General features: G+C 46.0%; 1 protein-coding gene across 4 annotated transcripts in view; it reads left to right on the plus strand.

Moving 5' to 3' along the window:
- Nucleotides 1-24,747, plus strand: part of Rgs12 (regulator of G protein signaling 12) — a 174,075-nt gene that overhangs the window by 82,950 nt on the left and 66,378 nt on the right. Inside the window, exon 1 of one of the 4 annotated variants that reach the window (XM_045161347.1) lies at nucleotides 10,835-11,081. The exons of the other annotated variants lie outside the window; for them this stretch is intronic. Within the exon in view, the coding sequence (XP_045017282.1) occupies nucleotides 11,028-11,081 (54 nt within the window). The 5' untranslated portion in view covers nucleotides 10,835-11,027. Of the gene's footprint in view, nucleotides 1-10,834; nucleotides 11,082-24,747 lie in introns of those variants that run through there. 4 annotated transcript variants of the gene reach the window in all.

The raw sequence follows: 24,747 nt of genomic DNA on the forward strand, positions 1-24,747 counted from the left end.
AGAACTACCTTCCTTGTGTCCCAGAGATTTTGGTATGTTGTGTTCTCATTATCATTTGCCTCTATAAAGTTTTTGATTTCCTTTTTGATTGCTTCGTTGACCCATTCATCATTTAGTAGTGTATTGTTTAGTTTCCATGATTTTGTGTATGCTCTATAGCCTTTCTTGCTACTGATTTGTAGTTTAATTCCATTGTGGTCAGGTAGAATGCAAGGAATTATTTCAATTTTCCTGAATTTGTTAAGATTTGCTTTGTATCCTAATATATGGTCTATTTTAGAGAATGTTCCATGTGCTGCTGAAAAGAATGTATATTCTGCAGCCTTTGGATGAAATGTCCTGTATATATCTGTTAAGTCCATTCCTTATATGACCTCATTTAGTCCAGATGCCTCTCTGTTTATTTTTTCCCGGGATGACCTGTTAATTGATGAGAGTGGGGTGTTAATGTCACCCACCACCACTGTGTTTGGTGTTATCTTTGACCTTTGTTCTAATAGTGTTTTTTTGACGAATTTGGGAGCCCCCATGTTAGATGCATATATGTTTAGGATTGTAATGTCCTCCTGTTGGAGTGTGCCCTTAATCAATATAAAGTGACCTTCCTTATCGTTCTTGACTAACGTTGGAATAAAGTCTACTCTGTCCGATATTAGGATAGCAACCCCTGCTTGTTTGCTAGGCCCATTTGCTTGAAACACCGTCTTCCAACCTTTCACCCTAAGGTAATGTCTATCCTTTGTAGAAAGGTGAGTTTCTTGGAGACAACAAATTGTAGGATCCTGCTTTTTAACCCAGTCTGGGAATCTATGTCTTTTCGTTGGGGCATTGAGGCCGTTGATATTAAGAGATATTATTGAAAGGTGTGTATTTATGTTTGCCTTTTTTGTGTGTGTGTGTGTGGTTCTGGTTCTACCTGTGCTCTCTTCTGTTAACTAGTATTTGAGTATTGCTTGTTTTTTCTAGGTTCCTTATATGAGTGCTTTTCCTTTTCTTCAGCATGGAGGATTCTATCACGTATTTTCTGTAGAGCTGGTTTTGTCTTCAAATACTCCTTTCACCTGCTTTTGTCATGGAATATCCTTATTTCTCCGTCTATTTGAATGGATAACTTTGCAGGATAAAGTAACCTTGGTTGACAGTTGTTATCTTTCAGAACTTGGAATATATCACCCCAAGCCCTTCTGGCTTTAAAAGTTTGTGTTGAATAATCTGCTATAATCCTGATGGGCTTACTTTTGTAGGTAACTTGATTTTTCTCTCTAACTGCTTTCAATATTTTTTCTTTGGTGTGTGTGTTTGGAAGTTTGATTATGATATGGCGAGGAGAGGTTCTTTCCAGGTTTTGTCTGGCTGGGGTTCTAAAGGCTTCCTGTATCTGCATTGGCACCTCTTTCCCAATTTGGGGGAAATTTTCTTCTATGATTTTGTTGAAGATGCCTACTATGCCTTATGAGTGGAATTCTTCTCCTTCTACTATGCCCTGAATTCTAATATGTGATCATTTCATAGTGTCCCGAATATCTTGAAATTCCCACTCATACTTTTCTATTAGTTTGTCTTTCTCTTTGTTGGCCTGTATTAGATCTGCCACCTGGTCTTCTAGTTGAGATATTCTGTCCTCTCCTTCATTCATTCTACTGGTGAGATTTTCTACAGAGTTTTTTACTTCATTAACTGTGTTCTTCATTGCTAGTAATTCTGACTGGTTTTTCTTTATTATTTCTATTTCCTTATTTATGTCTTGTATTGCCTTCTTTATTTTATTAAATTGGTGTCCTGCATCTTCTTTGATTCCTTTGATTTCCTCTTTAAGTTCCTCTTTGACTGCTTTGATTTGTTCTCTGACTTCTTTGAACATATTTACAATCATTCTTTTGAAATCTTTCTCAGGCATTTCCTCTAACTCGTTCTCACTGGAGGTCATCTCTGATGAATTAATACTTTTAGGTGGATTTATATCGTCTTGCTTTTTAGTGTTTCTTGTGTTATAATGTATATATTTTTGCATCTTGGATTAAGTTAATGCTTGGATTTTCTAGCTAGCTGTGTATTCTTAGCTGTATCAATTGATTTGATGTTATATATTTTCAGGGTAGGTGCTTAATGTGTTAGATGTGGCTCTTAAGACCCTGAGAGTATCTACAAAGGTGCTCCTAGGGGTTGAGTTTCCCTGCTATGGGTGTATTCAAGTAGGCTGAGTGGAATAAAATACCGGTAGATTCTAAAAGTTAACTAAACACTGTACCCATTCAGTCAAAAACAGCCCCAAGTATATATGCCAGAGTAGTTATTATAACAACCAGATCCTCTATCAACACAGAGGTTAAGATTTCTGGTCTGTTGAGGGATCCCAGTCAGCTTGTGACCAAGTGAGACCCTTCCTTGATGCAAACCCAGTTACCTTGGATAATTTTGGTCTCAGTCAAGTTGCTGACTGGGTCTTCAGGCTGCTGTTCTAATTTCTGGGTCTGGGCACTGGCTTTTCCTGCGGGGCAAAGCAAGCCTGGAAACTGTGGCCCTGCAGATCAGCACCCCCGCTGCTGGAAATGCTGCTGCTTCTGGGTCTGCTGTTCTTGCTGCTCCTGGGTCTGCCGCTGCTGACGCTCCTGGGTCTGCTGCTGCCGGGGCTGCTGGTACCGGTTCCGGAGTTGCCGATGTTGCTGCCGAACTCTGCTCCTGCTTGGGTCCTGCTGTCGGCTCAAGTTGGCGTGGCCGGGTCCCGGGACGCTGCTCTGTTCGCTGAAGCTGGGCTCAGGCGGTGGGGGAGGGGAGGGAGCCGCTGCTGCTCTGGTTCTCTCGCTGCTCCACGTGTTCTTCTACCTCGCGGTCTGCTCCTCCGCTGCTCACTGCCTCTCTCCCTTCACGTTTTTGAGTTGAGGAGAGCGCCGGTGTGAGTGTAATGTAAGCTCCTGCACCTGGCTTTTCCTGCGGCTGCAGCCGAGTCTGGCGGCTTTCTGGTGCGCCCCGCCATCACAGCGGTTGGTGGAGCTGCCGGGGCCGCTTTTGCCGGCCTGTGCGGGCTCTGGATCCTCTGGGTCTGTCCTACTTCTCTGCTGCCGCTTCAGTTTCCTATACACCTCACTTTTTAGTAAAAGTGTATATTTTGCTGAGGTTTTTTGGTCTTTTCCCCCCCAGGCGGCTTTGGCATGGAACCTACGCCGCCATCTTAACCGGAAGTCCGGTAACTTGATTTTTCTATGTAACTGCTTTCAAAATTTTTTGTTGGTGTGTGTGTTTGCAAGTTTGATTATAATATGACGAGGAGATGTTCTTTCCCGGTTTTGTCCGGCTGGCATTCTAAAGGCTTCCTGTATCTGCATTGGCACCTCTTTCCCAATTTGGGGGAAATTTTCTTCTGTGATTTTGTTGAAGACGCCTACTATGCCTTTGGAGTGGAATTCTTCTCCTTCTACTATTCCCTGAATCCTAATATTTGATCTTTTCATCGTGTCCCAAATATCTTGAAATTCCCATTCATACTTTTCTATAAGTTTGTCTTTCTCTTTGTTGGCCTGTATTAGATCTGCCACCTGGTCTTCTAGCTTAGATATTCTGTCCTGTCCATCATCCATTCTACTGGTGAGATTTTCTACAGAGTTTTTTACTTCATTAACTGTGTTCTTCATTGCTAGTAATTCTGACTGGTTTTTCTTTATTATTTCTATTTCCTTATTTATGTCTTGTATTGCCTTCTTTATTTCATTAAATTGGTGTCCTGCATCTTCTTTGATTCCTTTGATTTCCTCTTTAAGTTCCTCTTTGACTCCTTTGATTTGTTCTCTGACTTCTTTGAACATATTTACAATCATTCTTTTGAAATCTTTCTCAGGCATTTCCTCTAATTCGTTCTCACTGGAGGTCATCTCTGATGCATTAATACTTTTAGGTGGATTTATATCGTCTTGCTTTTTAGTGTTTCTTGTGTTATAATGTATATATTTTTGCATCTTGGATTAAGTTAATGCTTGGGTTTTCTAGCTAGCTGTGTATTCTTAGCTGTATCAATTGATTTGATGTTATATATTTTCAGGGTAGGAGCTTAAGGTGTTAGATGTGGCTCTTAAGACCCTGAGAGTATCTACAAAGGTGCTCCTAGGGGTTGTGTTTCCCTGCTATGGGGGTATTCAAGTAGGCTGAGTGGAATAAAATACAGGTCAATTCTAAAAGTTAACTAAACACTGTACCCATTCAGTCAAAATCAGCCCCAAGTATGTATGCCAGAGTAGTTATTATAACAACCAGATCCTCTATCAACATGGAGGTTAAGATTTCTTGTCTGTTTAGACATCCAAGTCAGCTTGTGACCAAGTGAGACCCTTTCCTGTTGCAAACCCAGTTACCTTGGATTAGTTTTGTCTTATTCATGTTGCTGCCTGGGTTGTCGGGCTGCTGATCTGATTTCTGGAGCTGGGCACTGGCTTTTCCTACTGGGCAAACCAAGCCTGACAACTGTGTCCCTGCAGATCAGCACCCCCGCTGCTGGAACTGCTGCTGCCAAAGCTCCCTTGCTGGGTCTATCAGCAGCTGAAGCTGCTGCTGCTGGGTCTGCTGTTGTTGCCGCTCCTGGGTCTGCTGCTGCTGGGGCCGCTGTTACCGGTGCCGGAGCCGCTAATGTTGCTCCCGGACTCTGTTCTTGCTTGTGTCCCGCTGTCTGCTCAAGTTGGTGTGGCCGGGTCCCGGACCGCTGCTTTGTTTGCTGGAGCTGGGTTCAGGCGGTGGGGGCGAAGGGGGACCCGCAGCTGCTCTGGTTCGCTCGCTGTTCCACGTGTTCTTCTACCTCGCGGTCTGCTCTTCCGTTGCTCACTGCCGCTCTCCCTTCACGTGTCCTGTGTTGCCGAGAGCGCGGTGTGAGGGGAAGCTCCCGCACCTGGCTTTTCCTGCGGCTGCAGCCGAGCCTGGCAGCTTTCTGGTGCACCGCCGCCGCTGCGGTTGGCAGAGCTGCCGGGGCCGCTTTTGCTGGCCTGTGCAGGCTCTGGATGCTCTGGATCTCTCCTACTTCTCCGCTGCTGCCTCCATTTTCTATACACCTCACTTTTTAGTTAAAGTGTGTATTTTGCTGAGTTTTTTTTGTTCCTTTTCCCCCCCAGGCTGCTTGGCGTGGTACCCATGCAGCCATCTTAACCGGAAGAGTACCGATCCTTTTTGTTTTGAGTTTTGAGAAGGGGTCTCACCCTGTAAACCAGGCTGGTCTTGAACTTGTGGCTATCACCCTGCCTCTACCTCTTTTTTTTTTTTTTAAAAAAAAAAACCTTTTTATTAACAGCTTCCATAATTATAGACCATAAGCCATGATAATTCCCCCCACACCACTTTTCCCCCAACAAGTCCACCCTCTATCATATCTTCTCCCCCTTTCAATTAGTCTCCCTTTTATTTTTATATCTTCATCTTTTCCTCCTATTATGAGAGTCTTGTGTACATAGTACTAGGACTGCAAGGTCATGGATATTGAGGCCCAGTTGTGTCTTTAAGATTGCACTGTAAGCAGCCCTACCCTTCTGTGGTGGTTTGATTCAGGTGTCCCCCATAAACTTACGTGTTTTGAATGCTAGGTTCCCAGCTGATGGATATTTGGGAATTAATGCCTCCTGGAGGGGAGTGTATTGTTGGGGGCGGGCTTATGGGTATTAAAGCCAGTTTCCCCTTGCCAGTGTTTGGCACACCCTTCTGTTGCTGTGGTCCATCTTATGTTTGCCAGGGGTTGATGTCCACCCTCTGCTCATGCCATCGTTTTTCCCTGCTGTCGTGGAGCTTCCCCTTGAGCCAGTAAGCCAAAATAAACCTCTTTTTCCCAGAAGCTACTCTTGGTTGGGTGATTTCTACCAGCAATGTGAACCGGACTGCAACACCTTGTTTTGGCTCTTACATTCTTTCTGCCACCTTTTCCACAATGGATCTTGAGCCTTGGAGTGATAGAGATGTTTAAGTGCTGAACTGTCCTCTGTCACTTCTTTTCTGCACTATGGTGACTTTTGAGTCATCCCAGTGGTCACTACCATCTAAAAAGAGAAGCTTCTCTAACCAAAAGTGAGAGCAGGGGCTGGAGAGATGGCTTAGCAGTTAAGCACTTGCCCGTGAAACCTAAGGACTCTGGTTCAGGGCTCGATTCCCCAGGATCCACGTAAGCCAGATGCACAAGGTGGTATATACATCTAGAGTTTGTTTGCAGTGGCTGGAGAACCTGGTGTGCCCATTCTCTCTCTGTTTCTCTGTCTGTCACTCTCAAATCAATAATTTTTTTTTTAAGTGAGAGCAGTACTAATACATAGGTATGAATATTAAGAAAAGTACTTACAGGGCAGTTTGGTGAGCATACGTAATATATGCATTTAGCCAGATAAGAACAAGCATTACACCCCTAGGGCTCATGACCTTCCCTGCCATAGGCTTTTTTTTTCTTCAAATTTTTATTAATAACTTCCATGATTATAAAAGATATCCCATGGTAGCACCTTTCCTCCCCCCATTCTCCATTCTCTATCATATCCCCTCCCCCTCTCAATCAGTCTCTCTTTTATTTTGATGTCATGATCTTTTCCTCCTCTTATGATGGTCTTGTGTAGGCAATGTCACTGCCTCTCTCTGAGTGCTAAGATTACAGGTGTGTCCCACCATGCCCAGCCTCAGCACTGATTTTCCTTGTCATGGGATATCACCCATGGGCCATATTTAACTGTCCTTTGTGCCCCAAATTCTGACCCTGGTTGAAGCCTATATTCCAAACTTGGTGCCCTATCTCCTATATCACCCAGACCTCACTCTTTCTTGATCCCTCCAGCACCCACAGAATCTATATTTAAACTGACAGTATACCTGGAGAAGTTGGTTTAAATTTTTTCACCTGAGTTGGGTAGCTTTCATAAGCTAGCAGGTGCTGTTTGGTAAGGGCTGGCAGTGGCAGGCAATGGGCAGCAGGGGGTGTCCAGGTCACACTCGGGCTTTCGCCGGAGATGGTGGGGGTTGTGTGTTTTACATGCATGCTTTGATACCATCTACAAGCCCATCTGTCTCTTTTTGCTCATCAAAGTCACAATCCCAAGTGAAATACACACACAATCCTAAGTGAGACCCAAGACAGGAGGACATGAGAGGACTCTGACCTGCTGCCATTTGATGGATTTGGTTCCTTCCTCCCCAGCTGCCTGCTGACCTGGGACTCTGGATTACCTTCTGTAGCAGAGTGTTGGATCTGTACAGATAGCTCAAAGTCAACTCTTCTCCCTTATCCCTGAGTTTGAACTTTGTATTTCCAGGAGAATTTAGCTTAGAAGTATTTGCTTACTTTGGTCTTTTACACACTAGTCTACTTTTCTTTTCTATGGGAAATTATCTTGCTGTCTATAAGATCCTTTTCACTCAGAGACATGGAGCAGGGTTTCTCTGCCACAATTATTTTGTCATTCCATGACTGATCACTGGGCCCCTACCCCTGCTGCACATTTTCTGGCTGTGGGGGCACAGCAGCAACAAAGTGAGGTGAGGTACAGGGTGTGAAGTGACATGAGGCCACATAGGGACTGGGTCACCTCTGGCATACTGGGCTGGCACAGTAGCAGGGGCTGGAGGTGGTGAGGGGCTGTGCTGTGATGGGGTCAGGGGGTGGTGAGGGTTCAGTCTGGCTCATCTACCAGTTTTCTAGCTGGTAATGCTTGGTTGAAGGATGAATATTGGGGAGAGCCTAATTGAGGGGATTTGGGACTATATGAGCTCCTCTTGGCAGCCCATGGCCTATAGAGGAGTCATAACCCGACCTTTGCCCCAGCTGATGGAGGCTTCTTGGTCTTAGAATAGGAGAGAAGATCCAGGGCCCACACTGGAATCTGCAGGTGGTGTCTTTGAAAGCCAGTTGCCAGAGACGTCTTCTGTTTGGGCTGCTCCTTCTCCTTATTGTGTCCTGGACAAGTCACGGGGCTGGGAGGACTGAGTGTGCAGAAGTAACCGGGACCACACAGGTAACCCTGTGTCTGCTGCTCTCGGAGCACATCTTGCCTTTGTCCTTTCAAGACTTTGAGTAGAGCCTGTGCCCCAGGAACAGGTGGAAAACTCAGGAAGTCTTGATCAGGTCAAGACATTAGGGACCATCCTCTCAACCTGAGCTGAGATAGGATGGAGAGGCAGACTCAAGTTTGTGCTCATTGGTAGTAGGCCTAGAGGCCCCAAGCACCTCTGCCACAGGATCCTTTACCCTTACTAGAATTTTTCTGCTGGCTGGCATAGGGGCATACCTCCTGTGGTTCTCACTTCTGCCCCAGCTTATCCCTCTTTCCACTGCAATGCTGTCACTTCCCTCTGGTCACTCTGGCTCTGGCTGGAACCTTCCCCCACATCCTTGTGTGTCTCCACCACCTCATTCTTAGTGCTAGCCCTAGAGCAAGGGTGGTGGGAAGAAAGGGGATCCTGGCCACTGTGTGTGCTCAATAGGTACTTTCTCCTGTCTGACCTGACACTTTAGCTGGTACTAGGCCCACGTTTGCTGCTGATCCACCATATGGTGGCTTTCACTCCTCTGGGGCTCTAAGGAGCTGGTGTGGGAGGCGCAGGCCTGAGCTGGAGGGTGGAGAGTGACTCACGCTTTCTGAGCTGGTGCCTAGTGCTTTTTGCTCACAAGGCTCGCCAGGGCTGCCTTCGTGACTTCTTGTATCAGAACTGGCCATTGGTTTGTGTCTATGAACATTGTGCTGGGCCTCATTCAACCAGTACTGGAGAAGTGCCCTGTTCCCACAGGACATGGGAGGATGGCAGGGAGGAATATGAGGCTTAGGCTGTTGCCACTGTTATCAGTGCCTCTAGCTCTGAGCTTGCAAGTAGCTAATCGTTCCTCACTCAGACTTATGCAGGGTGAGGAAACAGCAGGGTGATCATTGGCTTTGTTGTTTGCCAAGATTGTCTTCCCCCATCAGAGAAAGAGGTCAGTTTCAGACTTAGCAGTGTGACCTCATCAGCCACAGAAGCCAGACAGCAAGGAGTGATAGGAGAGGGACCTATTATGAGGCTGCTTGGAGGTGAAACGTGGCATCCACATGGCAAGATCACACTCTTCTCTCCTTCCAGTCCTAGACGTAATACACCTGGAATACAGGCATTTCTGTCTGAACTGATTAAACAACTAAAACTTTCTGTGTAAGACACTTACGTGATCACCTGTCTGGGCTGCCTCTCAAGGTCCCAGTAGGTTCCCCTGTAGACACTATGCTCAGCACGTGTGCATGTTGGTCACTGGAGGCTATGCCAGGATCTGAAGGGCCTACGGGCCAGGATGCTGCAGTCTTCTGCTTTCTTCCAAAACTGTAGATTAGTACAGGTGCCTCAGCCAGTAAGGGAGAGCCAGCTCTTGGGGACAGGGCTCTACAGACCCTTAGGAGAGCTCATAGCTGCCTTTCCAGAAGCCTCTGAAAGTGCTCATGCATGCAAGTGCTCTGGGCAGGGAATGAGAGGAAATGTCAGGCAGTACAAGGGAAGATTTGACAGGAACCTGGCACCTCACCTTAACCAGTGGCTATCCATCATCCATGGCCCTACCTCAGCCTGGGGCCCTTGACTGAGATGTGCTGTGGGGTTTCCAGTGAGGATCAGCCAGCTTTCCACCTTGAAGCTGCCTTGTGGGCAAGGAGTAGTATAATAAGTTAACCTCAGGAGAGGTGATATTGTCTGAGGGCCTGGGGCCAGATATGTGGAGTTAGGCACTCAGACACTGGTCACCTTGACTGTTTTGCGACTTATACCCTCTGATATAGCCAACATTCTGTGACGAGCTACCACAGGACTAGTGGGGTTGATCCAGCTTCCAGACCATGCATAGAGCGGCGGTGAAATCCCCTGGTCATCAAGGAGCAGCTCTGCAGAGGGAGAGGTGGTTGCCTGGCCATCCCTAGCTATAGGAGCTATTCCCCTACAAGTCCCAGGCTCTTCACTGTCCCCCACTTGGGTGTGGCCAGCCCTGACACCTTTTTTGGGAGATGGCACAGGTGAACCCCACTGCCCCACTGTTCTCACAGGCTCTGTTTTGTTCAAGCTGTCACGGCCACAGCTCTCCAGAGAAAAGTAGTTGGTCTGAGGAGGACTGAGATGCTGCAGGCTGTGCATGGGGTTTTATACTGGCTGCAGCATCCTTCCTCATGGAAGGACAGGCGTCCTTGTGCATTCAACCCCCTGATAGTAAGTAGTCTTGTGACCACACAGTTCTCTTAAAGAAAAGCAAAGGTGAGCCTGATCTAGACCCAAAGTCTGACCATACTGTGGGCCAGTAGCACTGTGCTTGCCTGGCTGCCTCCACTTAACCTGCTGGTCTGAAGGAGGGTCCTAGAGCAGCTCTGGGAAGACAGTGGTACCTGTGCTATGGGATTTTTAGCAGCAAGAAGGCATCTGGGTGAGCATTTCATCCCAAGTCTCCAGGGAGGTTTCAGGTAATCCTGTCCAGATTGAAGCAAAAGTTTTCTTTGTCCCTTTCCTTTTTTCTTTCTCTCTCTCTCAAGCCAGTGCCCATCAGGGTTTCCTCACTCTCAGTTGTTCATATATTTGGGAGGCAGACACAGCTGACCATGCCCATGGAGGTGGAGGGTTTTTCAGGAACACGGCAGATCCCCCTCTGGCTGCTACCAAGGAAGCGTGCATATGGAGGAGGCTTATAAATAGAAGCGGCGGCAACTGTAATTAAGGTTGTGAACCACACTGTGCTGGTAAAAAACAAATTCTCTGCAGCTGTTGTGCTGACTGGGAAATTACCCCTATCTGCCAAAGTGTTATTCTTCAATTGGTTAGAGGAAATACTTTAAAAATGATCTCACAGTGCGATTTATATAAACGGCTCTTTTTCTGTGTATGAACGAGACAATCAAGATAGAGCCCGAGTCCCTAGCAGACCACAGCTTCCTCAGTGTCCCGTTGCCATGGGTTACGAAGGGAGCACATGGAACTTCAGCTGAAATGTCTTTGAACTTTCCTGACGTGCACAGACATGCTGCCGTGTTGGGCACTGCATTTTAGATCCAGTAACTTGTGCTTTACAGGAGTTTCCTTGTCCTAAGATGAATTTGGAAAAGGGGCTGTCAGATGATTCGGATGTTTTTGCTGACCAGCAGGTAAGTCCTTCCTGCTACTTTTGGGAAAGTAAACAGGCTTGTTGTAAGAAAGCTCATCATCCTGCAGAAATGCTGGCCATGGAACTTGCAAGTGTCTTAAGTGGAAACCGTGGCTATTCTTCTGCTTAGTGTGAGTGCCTCAGTAAAGACCATAGCACTGTGCCGGGTGAGTGAGCCCCATGGGAGGAGTGTGGAACCCAGGACTATAGCACTGTTCAGGGCTGGGCTGTGTGGCCAGCCACGCTCACAGGTTCCATCTAGATCCCCTCTGGAGCCTGTGGTGTCCGTCCACTGTCATCCCTCTAGAAAGCATCAAATATTTTTCTTCTTGTTACCCATGGTAATTCTAACAGATATTAGAGATGTGAGTGAATAACTTTTGAAATACTGAATTTCAAGTGGATAAATATTAAAATTTCTCAGCCGGGCATGGTGGCACATGCCTTTAATCCCAGCACTCGGAAGGCAGAGATAGGAAGATTACTGTGAGTTCAAGGCCAACCTAAGACTACATAGTGAATTCCAGGTCAGCCTGAGCTAGAATGAGACCCTACCATGAAAAGCCAAAAAAAAAAAATCTTGGTAAATTTTTAGCTCGTAGCTTACACGTTAAAATGCAGTGAGTTGGCTCTGCTATAGGAACATACAAATGTGGCTACTAGAATCACATTTGATGTTTGATTATTATTTGGAAGTTTAAAAGTAAACAAAAAAGTAAGAATATTTTTATTTTGGTGACTATTCTGTGTTGATATGAAGGTAAAAATAAAACAAAGCTATATATACAAGATTGTCATTAATTCCTGAGTAGCAATCGTACATTCCTTTTTTCCTGGTAATTACTCAGTTTCAGGCTTTCTTTCAAGAAAGTAATCCACACCCCTTGCAGAGACCTGGAGGAGACCCAGCAGTGGCAGTGATGAATGTGGGTGTCTGGGAAGAATGGCTGTAGCCTTCCAGGACTGGCCAGATGAGAGGGGCAGGTGTCCATGCCCTCTGGCAGCACTGTACCACTGAGTGCAGGAGCTCAATGCCCAAGGGCTGTTCCTCAGGCAGGAGGCATTCCCTGCAGACACCTATGTGGGAAACAGAGCCCTGGAGGGGCAGTGTCCTTAGAGGACTGGCTGCAGCTTGGATCCATGTTGGCAGCACCCTCATTTCAATTGTTTGTTAAGAAGGTTTTTTGTTTTGTTTCAAGGCAAGGTTTCACTCTAATCCAGGCTGACCTTGGAACTCACAGTGATTCTCCTGCCTTCCCAGTGCAGGAATTAAAGGGGTGACATAGCATGCCCTGTTCTCATTTTTTTAAATTGCTAAGAAAAATATCACTGGATGTCTGCCTTTGGATTTACCTTTGTAATTAACTTGGATGCCTTTCCAAGTTTTTGCAAGTGTCATTAAGTTGTTCAATGAGCTCACTGAAGTCTGGTTGTTGACGTTACCAGTGAGTAGCTCCCTACTTCCTTGCTCTTTCCACCTGCAGGCTGCCCAGCTCCTCCTTGCTGATCTGGGCCTGAAAAGAGGGCCTGGGCCAGCCACTGCCTTCACCCTTGTGCTTGAGCTGCTGCTACAGGTACATGCCAGGATGTCAGATGGGGGAACCGGTCTCAAATTCTGGGGTCCCAACTGAATTTCTCTTCCCTGTGAGCCTCAGACAGCCTGTCTTTATGGGAGGGCACAAGAATCCTGGAGTTCTATGTATGATGTACATGCTCAGTGGAGCCTCTGTTGAAGGGTGTGCTTCCTCCACCCTGAGATAGCCTTCCTAGGAGCTGCCCGTAGGACACATGGACACAGATGGGATTTTGACCCAGAGAGACATGAGGCTGTCACTAGTCAAAAATACTTGCCACAAAATCCCCAGCTCACACAGACTAGAAACTTTCATTCCCATTTGTCTTGGCATGTGCTGAACGATGTCATGATGAGGTGTTTCAGTTTTGGATGCTGGTAAGAGCTACCTGAGAAGACAGTAAAACCCACACTCTCAAAGAACCATGAATTGTCATGGAAAAGTAGCCTCTCCAGTCTGTCTGCCTGACACCTTTCCTGTGTCTCCCTTCTCTGGGCAGTCTGCTGTGGCCGGGCCATGTGGGTGTGGTAGTAGGGCTCAGTAGAGTTGTAGCCCTGCAGTGAGTGAGGTGACACCTGGCACAGCCACAGGTAGCTTCTTGTCCTTCCCTTTTGTGTTCTCATTTGGGAGCCACTCCTCTGGCCTCAGATGTCAGGGCCAGTGCCTTGGAGGGTGGCTGTTAGTTGTATTGGATTCTCTTCAATATTTGGAAAAGAAAGCACTAATTCTGTTATAAGGAAAGGAATCAACTGCTCTTCCTGGACCGTACAGAGTCCCACTGTCCCCTTCGAGTTTTAAGCAGGACTTTAGTGGGCGTTCAGATTTTCCTCAGGAGCTGGTTTACCTGGTTGGTCCTTGCATGGCTGTAAGCCCTGCCCATGACTCACAAAAAGATCTACAAGGCTTAGTGAGAACAAGGCCTCTCACATTGGAGGGCAGCCTTCCTCTTGCTGGGGCCTGGAAAAGGGAAAGAATAGCGAGGAGGATGACAGATGTCAGAATGGGGCTGGAGTGATGGCTCAGTGGTTAAGGCACTTGCCTGCAAAGCCCTGGTTCAACTCACCAGCACCCATGTAGAGCCAGATGCACAAGGTGGCACATGCATCTAGAGTTTGTTTGCAGTGGCTAGGAGGCCCTAGTGTGCCCATTCTCTCGCTCTATCTGCTTCTACCTCTCTCTCCCTCCCCCAAATAAATAAAATATATTAAAAAAAGAAAGAGGTGTCAGGATGACTGGAACTGATTGTGATGTGTGAGGCAGCTCTGACTCCATTGCCTAGGGCTTACCTTGCTTCTCAGGTCTGAAGGCTTCTGCCTTTTCCTTGTCCTCACAGTCTTACATGAGCACATACCATGGGTCATGAAGAGCTATAGCTGGCAACAGCAGAACTGACAGTATGGATAGGCATGGTGACCATGGGGACAGTGCAACTGTGACGGTGGCAGCCATGGGAAGTGAAAGAAGTAGGCGAGTGCCCTTCTGGGGGCTGATGTGTTTGAAGCTGCCTCCGCCTGGTTCTCACTGAGCTTTTGTGGGCTGAATTTGGTGAATGTCATGAAATCTTTTTGCATTTCACTGCATTTCTCTTTTTTTCAGTCAAAGTAAACTCCTAATAGGTCTGTCCTTGACCTTCCACCTCAGGCTGTTGTATGGCCTGGAAGTGGTGTTCTGACTAGGGCTGAGGTTGGAGGACATGTTGAGGTGTGTACGCTATTCTCTGCACGTCCCCTCCTGGTCCTACAGCCCCCTTCCTCATGTAAGTGTCACCCCTAACTCCACTCATCTATTGTCCTCACAGGTTTTGCCCCAAACTTTGAAATATGTCAACTGCTTCCTGGGTCCCAGAACCCCCCCAGCACATTCAGGTCTGCCCCAGGAGCCCTGTCAGACTTGAGTGTCTAAACCTGACTTTGATTCCTCTTGTACCACTGTATCTGCTGTCTATTTCAGGGAAAAGACAGCCCTGGCCTGGATTTTGATTCCTCTCATACTGCCATATCTGTCCTTTCTCAGGAGGCGGCAGCCCTGGCCCTCTGGCTCAGGCCCAGACTGTCTGATCCTCCATGTGGGCTTGAGTTTCAAAAAATACCCCAAGTTCATGTTCATGTTCTCACCCTGCCTTATGCTTGGAGTCCATGGGCCTCAGCATTCTTTTTTTTTTCTTCCAAATTTTTATCAATAACTTCCATGATTATAAAAAAATACCCCATGGTAATACCCTCCCTCCCCCACTTTCCCCTTTGAAACTCCATTCTCCATCAGACCTCCTCCCCATCTCAGTCAGTCCCTCTTTTAATTTTGATGTCAGACACCATTCTTGACATGTATTTCCCCACACATTGCTTGCCATGTGCATGGAGGTTGTCCTTGATCTGGACCACACAGCTGCCAGAGTCCAGGACATTGCCTTACATAGTCAGGGATACTGAGAGAGGGGCAGAAACTTTCTTGCTGGGAAGAAGTTAAACTAAGGGGTTTAACAGGGTTGAATTATGTCTCACATGAGAAAAACATTTCCTGGTGCTGTGCCTCACTTCAAACCCTGGGTCCCACTTTGAACCCCAGGCACAACTTCGAACCCCAGGCTCCATTCTAAACCCCAGACCCCACTTTGAACGTCCAACTGCATTTCAAACCCTAGACTCTACTTTGAACCCCAGGCTCCACCCTAACCCCCCAGGCCAACTTCAAACTCCAGGCTACTCCAGACCCTGGGGCCCCACTTTGAACCTGAGGCTGTAGCAGCTGAGGGTTGTTTGCTTAGAAGTGCTGGGACAGTTTCCAGCTAGAAACCTATCTCAATACCACTGTCTGCACAAAACCTGGTAGGAAGCCAATTTCTTTATGAAATTCAACTTGCCAGAATCTCAATGTTGTCATGCTGAGCTTCAAAGTAAATGTTACCCTGGTCTGTGACTCCCACCCTGTCTGTTCTCAGGGACTGCTGTCTTCAGAATTTGCAAGTTACTAGTACAAAGGTCTCTGTGGCCCTGGCTCCTTTAACACTAACTGCCACAAGCATTTCAGAGTCAGATGTGATACCAACCCCAGGATGGGATCATGTGCTGTGTGTGCCAGCCCATCGCAGTGCTCAGTACATTGTGGGCATTTCTCAGTGAATCATGTTGGGCTTCATCAAGAGTGTGAGAGGAATTGATTCCGTCATGGGTTTCCCCTGATCTGTTTCTCTTCTTCTTCTGATAGTATTGAGAGTTGAAAAGTTGAAAAGCTCTCTCTCTCTCTCTCTCTTTCCATCCCTCCCTTTCCCCCTTTCTCATTACTTCTAAACATTCTCATCTCCACATTTCTTCCCTGGGCTCCTGCTTATCTCTGGATGACCCTAAATGAAATGGTACTTAGAACACATCTCTAAAGCCTCCATCTTGGCACCTTTGTGACATCAGCTTTGCCTTCTGGGTCGCAAAAGTTCTTCCTTGTGAATGTCCACCTGTAAACCTGCTAGCCTTCTCTGCCTTGCTCCGGTGGACCTGCCCTCCAGCTCTTTCTTGTTCACAAACAGTGCTGTGTTTGTGGAAGTGTGTGCTCATATCCGAGCAGGAGAACTCATGGGGCTGCAGGTTGTGGCTACAAACTCTGTGTTTTGGTGCCAGGTTGGCTGCACAGCCCAGCCCCTCAGTTGGGGCTCTTGGGAGGCCTGCAGAGCTGCCCTTCTGATTCTGCAGTCAAGGAGCCTGATAGCAGGTGGGGCCTGTCCTAGGTGGCCGGGACTGGCTAGCTAATAGCAAGAAGTGCCAGTGGATCTGAGACTGAGTAGGGGAATGTTTCAGTCAGGTTTTCATTGCTGGCAGAAAAGACCTGATTAAGAGCAGCTTGTGGGGGAAAAAAGGGGGTTATTTTGGCTAATAAGCTTGAGGGGGAAGCTCCATGATGGCAGGGAAAAGTGATGGCATGAGCAGAGGGTAGATATCACCTCTTGGCCAACACCAGATGGACAACAGCAACAGGAGAGTGTGCCAAACACTGGCAAAAGGAAGCTGGCACCGGGTGTGGTGGCACATGCCTTTAATCCCAGTACTTGGGAGGCAGAGATAGGAAGATCGCTGTGAGTTCGTGGCCACCCTGAGATTACATAGTGAATTCTAGGTCAGCCTGAGCTAGAGTGAAGCCCTACCTTGGAAAACCAAAAAAAAAAAGGAAAAAAGGAAGCTGGCTATAACATGGGTGGAGCATAAGCCAACCCAACAATCCACCACCTCCAGGAGGTGTTAATTCCCAAATCACCATCAGCTGGGAACCTAGCATTCAGAATACCTAAGTTTATGGGGGACACCTGCCTGCATCAAACCATCACAGGGAGCTTGCCAAACATGATCCTCTGTGGGAGTTGGGGCACAGCGGCAGTGCTATACATAAAGGCAGGGAGTGCAGCCAGCAGGGAAGGGTTCGGCTCCTCCCTATCAGAGCTAGTAGAGTCCCCTGACTACCACCCACGGTGGGAGGTACACGTCTGTGTTGCACACATGTGCATAGCTTGAAGCAGAGTCCATGAACTGCTCAGACCAAAGGATATCCTTTGTATTTTCTTTTCATATTATCTTTCCCCATCTTATTTGTTTTAACTCACCAGTTCCTTAGAAACTCATGGCTAGAGGTAAGACCCTGTGTTAGCCAAGCCAAAGCAGACCAGTGGGAGGAGGTCGCAACTGAGGTAGAGTGTTATCTTCTGAGCACTGCAGATGTATGCAGCTTCCAGTCTTGCTCAGTGGTGCTCCCCTAGGGCCCCAGTCCTGCCTTGACCAGTTTTCACTACCTCACATGGATGGACTCTGTTTTCTTCTGGTATTTACAATTAAGGTTTCATGAGGAGCTGCCTTAACTAATTGATCAAGTCTTAAAAGGTAAAATGAATATGTATTAGGTATAGATCATACTGTTCAATTCTTAAGGTGCGCCTCCCCTTGATTTTTTTTTTGTTTATGAGAGAGAATTGCTGCACTAGGGCCTCCAGCCACTGCACTCTAACTCCAGACGTGTGTCACCTTGTGTTCATGTGTGACCGACCTTGTGTGCTTGTGTCACTTTGTGCATCTGGCTTATATGGGACCTGGAGAGTTGAACATGGGTCCTTAGGCTTTGCTGCCTTAACCACTAAGCAATTTCTCCAGCCCGCTTAAAAAATTTTTTTGAGACAGGCTGGTCTGGAACTTGATGTAATTCTCCTACCTCTGCCTCCTGAGTGCTTGGATTACAGGTATGTGCCACCATGCCTGGGTCCCCATCTAGCTATGTGTACTCCTCTGTGCTCAAACCGTTCAGTGCATTTGGGCAACTTGTAAGCCTTTGGCCTCTTGTTTTAGCTTTTTATCTCCAGAGTAGAAGATGTCACTGGCTCAAAGTGGAAAGTTTATATTACTGTGTATTACTATATGCCTGTAATAGTTAATCTTGTCAACTTGATGGGATTTAGAATCACTGTGGAGATATACCTTTGAGTATGTCTATGAGGGTGTTTCCAGAGAAGGTTAACTGAAGAGGAAAGAACCACCCTGAATGTGGGCAGTACCAGCAGTTGGGCTAGGGTTCCAGACTAAATAAAAAGGAGAACATAAGCTAAACACCAGCACTGATCTCTGTCTGCTTACTGACTGTGTGACCAGCTGCCTCCTGCTCCTGCTGCTATGCCTTCTCCACCACAATGGACTGTACCTTTAAACTGTTAGCCAGAATAAAGCCTTCAACTTGCTTTTGTCTCAGCAATGAGAAAAGTAACTATAATACCATGTCCATGTAATTCTGATAACTCGTTATGTCCAATATCATAGATGTCATCATATAACACACTTCATTTAAGTTATTAAAAACTTCCAAAGCACTCATGCAAAATAAAATATCCATGGACTTCCGGTTAAGATGGTGGCTTAGGTACCATGCCAAAGCAGCCTAGGGGGGAAAAAGACCAAAAACACTCAGCAAAATACACACTTTTACTAAAAAGTGAGGTGTATAGGAAATCGAAACAGCAGTGGAGAAGTAGAAGAGATCCAGAGCCCACACAGGCCAGCTAAAGCAGCCCCAGCAGGCACGGCGGCAGCAGTGCACCAGAAAGCCACCAGGCTCGGCTCCAGCTGCAGGAAAAGCCATGTGCAGGGAGCTTCCACTCACACTGGAGCTCTCCGCAACTCAAGAAACGTGAAGGGAGAGCGGCAGTGAGCAACGGAGGAGCAGATCACAAGGTAGAAGAACACGTGGAACAGCGAGAGAACCAGAGCAGCTGCAGCTCCCTCCCCTCCCCCACCGCCTGTGCCCAGCTCCAGCGAACAGAGCAGCGGTCCTGGGACCCGTCCATGCCAACTTGAGCGAACAGCGGGACCCAAGCGGAGGCAGCAGGGTTCTGCAGCAACATCAGTGGCTCCAGCACCAGCAGCAGCAGCTTTAGAGGCAGCAGTTGCAGATCCAGCAGCAGCAGTGGAGGATCCAGCAGTGCCAGCTAAAGCAGCAGCAGCAGCGGCAGCAGCAGTGGTGACAGACCCAGCAGTGGCAGCTTCAGGAGCAACACTGGTGATTCCAGCAGTGGGGGTGCCGTTCTGCAGGGCCACAGTTGCCAGGCCCGGTTTGCCCTGCAGGAAAAGCCAGTGCCCAGCTCCAGAAATCAGAACAGCAGCCCAACAACCCAGCGAGCAACTTGACTGAGACCAAAATCATCCAAAAAGATAAATGGGATTGATTGCACCAGGGAAGGGTCTCACTTTGTCACAAGCTGACTTGGATCCCTCAACAGACCAGAAGTCTTAACCTCTTTGTTGCTAGAGGATCTGGTTGTTATAATAACTACTATTGCATAAATATTCAGTACTGTTTTTGATTGAATGTGTACAGTGTTTAGTTAATTTTAGAATCTACCTGTATTTTATTCCACTCAGCCTACTTGAATACTCCCATAGCAGGGAAACTCAACCCCTAGGAACACCTTTGTAGACAATCTGAGAGCCTTAAGAGCCACATCTAACACCTTAAGCTCCTACCCTGAAGATATATAACATCAAATCAATTGATAAAGCTAAGAATACCTAGCTAGCTAGAAAATCCAAGCATTAACTTAATCTAAGATGCAAAAATATATACATTATACACAAGAAACACTAAAAAGCAAGACAATATAAATCCACCTAAAAGTATTAATGCATCAGAAATGTCCTCCAGTGAGAACAAGTTAGAGGAAATGCCTGAGAAAGATTTCAAAAGAATGATTGTAAATATGCTCAAAGAAGTCAGAGAACAAATCAAAGGAGTCAAAGAGGAACTCAAAGAGAAAATCAAAGGAATCAAAGAAGACGCAGGACACCAATTTAATGAAATAAAGAAGGCAATACAAGACATAAATAAGGAAATAGAAATAATAAAGAAAAACCAGTCAGAATTACTAGCAATGAAGAACACAGTTAAGGAAGTAAAAAACTCTGTAGAAAATCTCACCAGTAGAATGGATGAAGGAGAGGACAGAATATCTAAGCTAGAAGACCAGGTGGCAGATCTAATACAGTCCAACAAAGAAAAAGACAAACTAATAGAAAAGTATGAGTGGGAATTTCAAGATATTCAGGACACTATGAAAAGATCAAATATAAGAATTCAGGGCATAGTAGAAGGAGAATTCCACTCCAAAGGCATAGTAGGCGTCTTCAACAAAATCGTAGAAGAAACCTTTCCCCAAATTGGGAAAGAGGTGCCAATGCAGATACAGGAAGCCTTTAGAACCCCAGCCGGACAAAACCTGGAAAGAACCTCTCCACGTCATATTATGATCAAACTACCAAACACACAAACCAAGGAAAGATATCCATGTGTATGGTTCAGACTGGTTTCCTGAAAGTCAGGGAAAAATCCAAATCAGTTTCCACTGAGCTGTCAAGTTGAAGAAACTGACTGAGGAATGGAGCTTTTGTTAACTTTGATTGCAATATTAAAGGTCCTTCATAAGTTTTCTTCTCTGATGACCATCAGCAAGTTAACAGTTCGGCAGAGGCCACCAGCTTGTGCCCCTCACCCCTCCTGTCTCACACTACCTCCTGGAGATAGCATCAGGTCCCAGGTTGCCACTCCCTCAGACCTCACTTGTTTCTGGTATACCAGCTATAAATTGGGGTACCCATAATCTTCTTTCCTTGGGTTCAATTAATTTGTCAGTGACTCATAGAACTCTGGAAGACATAGTCATCAGTTTTTCATTTTTGCTATTCTTTTGTCTTATTTTGTGGTTTGCACAGGAGATCAAACCTAGGACCTTCTGCATGCACATACAAATACAAATGAAGATGTGCACTGGGCAAAGTGTGAGGGAATGGCCACTTAGCATCCAGCTTCCATCCCTCCCCAGCTTGTGCCATTGACCTGGGTGGGGAGCCAGCAAAGCCAGTCACTCGGTCTTCTCACATCTCAGTGCAGCACTTCCTCCAGGATATGGACAGGACCCTTTCTGACCAAGAGGGTCTTATGACCTGTTGTCTGATAAAGCCAGTGGGAGGGTTCCTTTATTGTCAGCTCAAGGTGTGGGAAGATTAGAGTGTCCGTGACAAGTCTTGGAGAGGGAGTAACAAGTTAGGGAACCATGAATGAAAATCCATACAAATGACAAAATATAAATCTCAGAGTGTCACGCTTGGAATCAGGCATATCCACATTAGTGTAGGTTTCAGTGTTAGAAGCATAAGACAGGAATTTTCTGAGCTGTTTAATTATGGTGTATGTTTAAATTTATAAGGATATAAAATGCTGACTTACTGGGATATTTTTCACTGGTGTCTTGGTTTTTGTAGCTGTACTTTTTTCTTTTCATTTTGTATGTAAACCATGCAGATAAGGAAATTTGGAAAGAATCCAGGAAGTAGGCTTACAAAAACAAGTTAGGAATACCAGTCACACTGGGGATCAGAGGAAACATTAGGGAGATTATGTTTCAAGTCACAAAAGGGTTTATAGTGATCCAAATGTGCCCAGGAAATTGGGGATGCATATCTTCTAAGTCATGTTGATTGATCAGACCATTATCTCACATCATGCATGAAAACAACTTGAAATGGATTAAAGAATAAAACATGACATGAACTCATAGAACTCGTAGATGAGGACATAGGGTGGACAGCTCTACGTGGTCTTGGCAGTGAGTTTTGGATGCCGTACTGCACACATAAGCAGTCAAAAATGTGGTCTGCGGCAAGTTAAAGCAGCTCTCACAGCAGAGGCAACACACAGTGGGAGAGGTACCTACTAATCGTACACCTAAGAAAGGCTGTGTCCAAAGTGTGAGGAGCTTAGACAGCTCAACAGCAGCAAGGAAAACCAAACATCTGGATTGCCAAACGGCAGAGAACAAGAACAGCTGTTTTTCCAAAGACGACACTCAATGGCCTCAGGTGCACCATCAGGAAATGGGGAAAACCACTGTGCAGTACTGCTTCACACTGGACAGGGAAGGATCAAAGGGCAGAAGTGTGGGCAAGAATGTGGAGAGAAGGCATCCTTGCTCCCTGCTGGTGGAGTGTGAATTACATAGCCACTATGGAAGCAGCATGAAGGTCCTTGAACACAACCATAGAGCTGTGATGCAACATAGCAATCCCACTGTGAGTGTGTAGCCAAAGGAAGTGAAATCGGTATCTCAAGACACAGCACCACTCCTACACTCATGGCAGTGCTAGTCACAATAGCCAAATTGTGGAAACAACCCAAATCTGTATGGACAACTGGATAAAGAAAATGTGGTATATGTATAGTGGCATACCATTCTGCCTTTAGAAAGCAGATCTTGCCTTTGTGACAGTTAGATAAACCAGAATATATATGATGTTGGTAAGAAGTCACACGTAGAAAAATGAAGCCTGAACCATTCACTTATGTGTGGAAGAGGCCAAGGTCTTGAAGCAGAGAGTAGGAGTGGGCTACTGGAGGCAGCTAGGGAGTGGGGGAATCGTGGAACATATTTCAGTTGTCAGGTGTGAGTACTGGTGACCTGGTGCACACTGGTGACTATGCATAATGTTGTTGGATCACATAATTGAGGTGAGAGGAGATTCCCCACACAGTGGTATGTGAGGTCACGGGTATGTTATTATCTCAATTGTGGTAATCATATTGTAGTGCATATGTATATCACAATAGCATGTTGCACACCTTAAGTTTTAATTTGCACACCTTAGTTGTAATTTGTCAAAAGAAAGTCATAACCACATCCACCAAGGGAAATGGGCTGCTGTTGCTCTTTGATGTTGTTCCTTTGTAGATAATGCGTCTTTTAGTAATTGAGAGCCAGTCCCTCTGCCCCATATTTTACAGTTGTAAAAAGTTAATGTATTTGTGATGTTGCTGTAGAAATCATTTTTCATTATTTTCCAGTTGCACTGATGACATAATTTCTCATGGGAGGTGAATGTGTCTCTTGAGACTAGAGGAACCCAGAGTGTCCTCCCTTTCTGTGCTCTTCGGTATGTGACTGGGGCACTCTGATTATTCTGACTCCTTATCTCTTTTCATGGACAATGGGTATAGTAGACAGCTTCAGGTTTGCTGAGATGAACTTCCAGACCAGGCACAGTTATGGAGGAAGGGATATTTATTGAAGCTCACAGATCCAGGGGAAGTTCCATAATGGCAGAAGAAGCTGGCCTGCCTTCACAGGTCCAAGGAGACAGAGAGAGAGAGAGGGGGGGGGAGAGGAGGGAGGAGGGATGGAGGGAGGGAGGGGCACAAGCCTAAAAGTCAAAAGCCACACAGCACAGCTCAGCACACTTCAGGAGCTCCAGCTAGGCACACTTTGCATGTCTTTACATTGAAAGCTGAAACCCACCACCACACCTTAAGATCCACCTAGTGACACTGCCTCCAGCCAGGTGGCTGTAGATGCAAACTACAAACTAATAAAACACAGAATATATCTGGGGCCATATATCCAAACCACCACATTTCACCCCTGGCCCCCAATAGATTCATCACCATTACACATTGTAAGTTATACTCAGTCCAATTTCAAAGGTCTCTACAGTCTTGACCAATTTTAGATAGTGACCTGTAAGATCAAACAAGTTAAATACTTCCAACATATAAAGGCACAGAGTAAACATTTTCAACTGGTATAATGCATAGCAAGGAGAGACAAAAACAATGCAGTCTCATTCACCATCAAACAAGCATCAAACTTCTGCAATTCACATTCAATATAACCAGAGACTGACAGTCTCCAGATCTTTCAATTCCACCCCTCCAGCTGGGCAGAGTAGCCAGGGAACAGTTCCATCCTGGGCCAACAGTGAGCTCTCTGGTAGCCCTTGCATAGTCCTGGCATATCCAAAATGTCTTCAGGTCTTCATGCAAACCACGGTCCATCTTCCAAAGGCTCTTTCAGCCTATCAGGGCATCAGGCCCTGCCTCATGCTGCATCTCAGCAGCAGCTCCTGGAACAGTGTGCAATTCACGACCATTCTTCACATTTTTCATGCTTCTGAAAACAATACCAGTTGTGCAAGACACAGCCATATTCTTAATTCAGGGATGAAACAAATCATAACCTTGAAAAGCAGGTTCCTTCTCTAGTCAGCTCTTTCCAAAAGAGTTTGCATTTCTATGATAGTCTTTGCTCAGGCATCCTTTCCATTGTTATAATGTAAAGCAGTTGGGCCATCTTCCTTAAGATTGCTAAGGTGCTTGACAATAGCAGGTTTAGTAACCTAAGACCAGTCTCAGTGTCTGTAGTTTTAACTTGCTTGAGGTTTTCCAGCTTGAAATCTTAAATCTCTCAGTTCAGTTATCTTTAGCCAAGCACATCAGTTACAAATTTAATGTTAATCAAACTCCCTGGCCCTGAGCAGCAAAACACAGCTATCCCTAATGCCAGTATCCCAGTTCCAACAAAGTCCTCTGTAGTTTTTTTTTCCCCTTAGAAAATTCATAGGCCATGCGTCGAAGTTCAATATTGTCTGCACTTAGGATTCTCAAACTCTCATCAGAATAGTCCATAAAACTTTGCTTACCACCCCAAAAGGCATCTTCAGTTGTGATCACCAAGTCCATGCCCATTCCTCCGAAACAAAGGTTCTAAAGATCAAAGTCCATATGGTCAGGTTCATCTCATCCCACTCTTGG

The sequence above is a fragment of the Jaculus jaculus genome, chromosome 11 (genome assembly GCF_020740685.1).
Source record: "Jaculus jaculus isolate mJacJac1 chromosome 11, mJacJac1.mat.Y.cur, whole genome shotgun sequence".
Lineage (NCBI taxonomy): Eukaryota > Metazoa > Chordata > Mammalia > Rodentia > Dipodidae > Jaculus > Jaculus jaculus.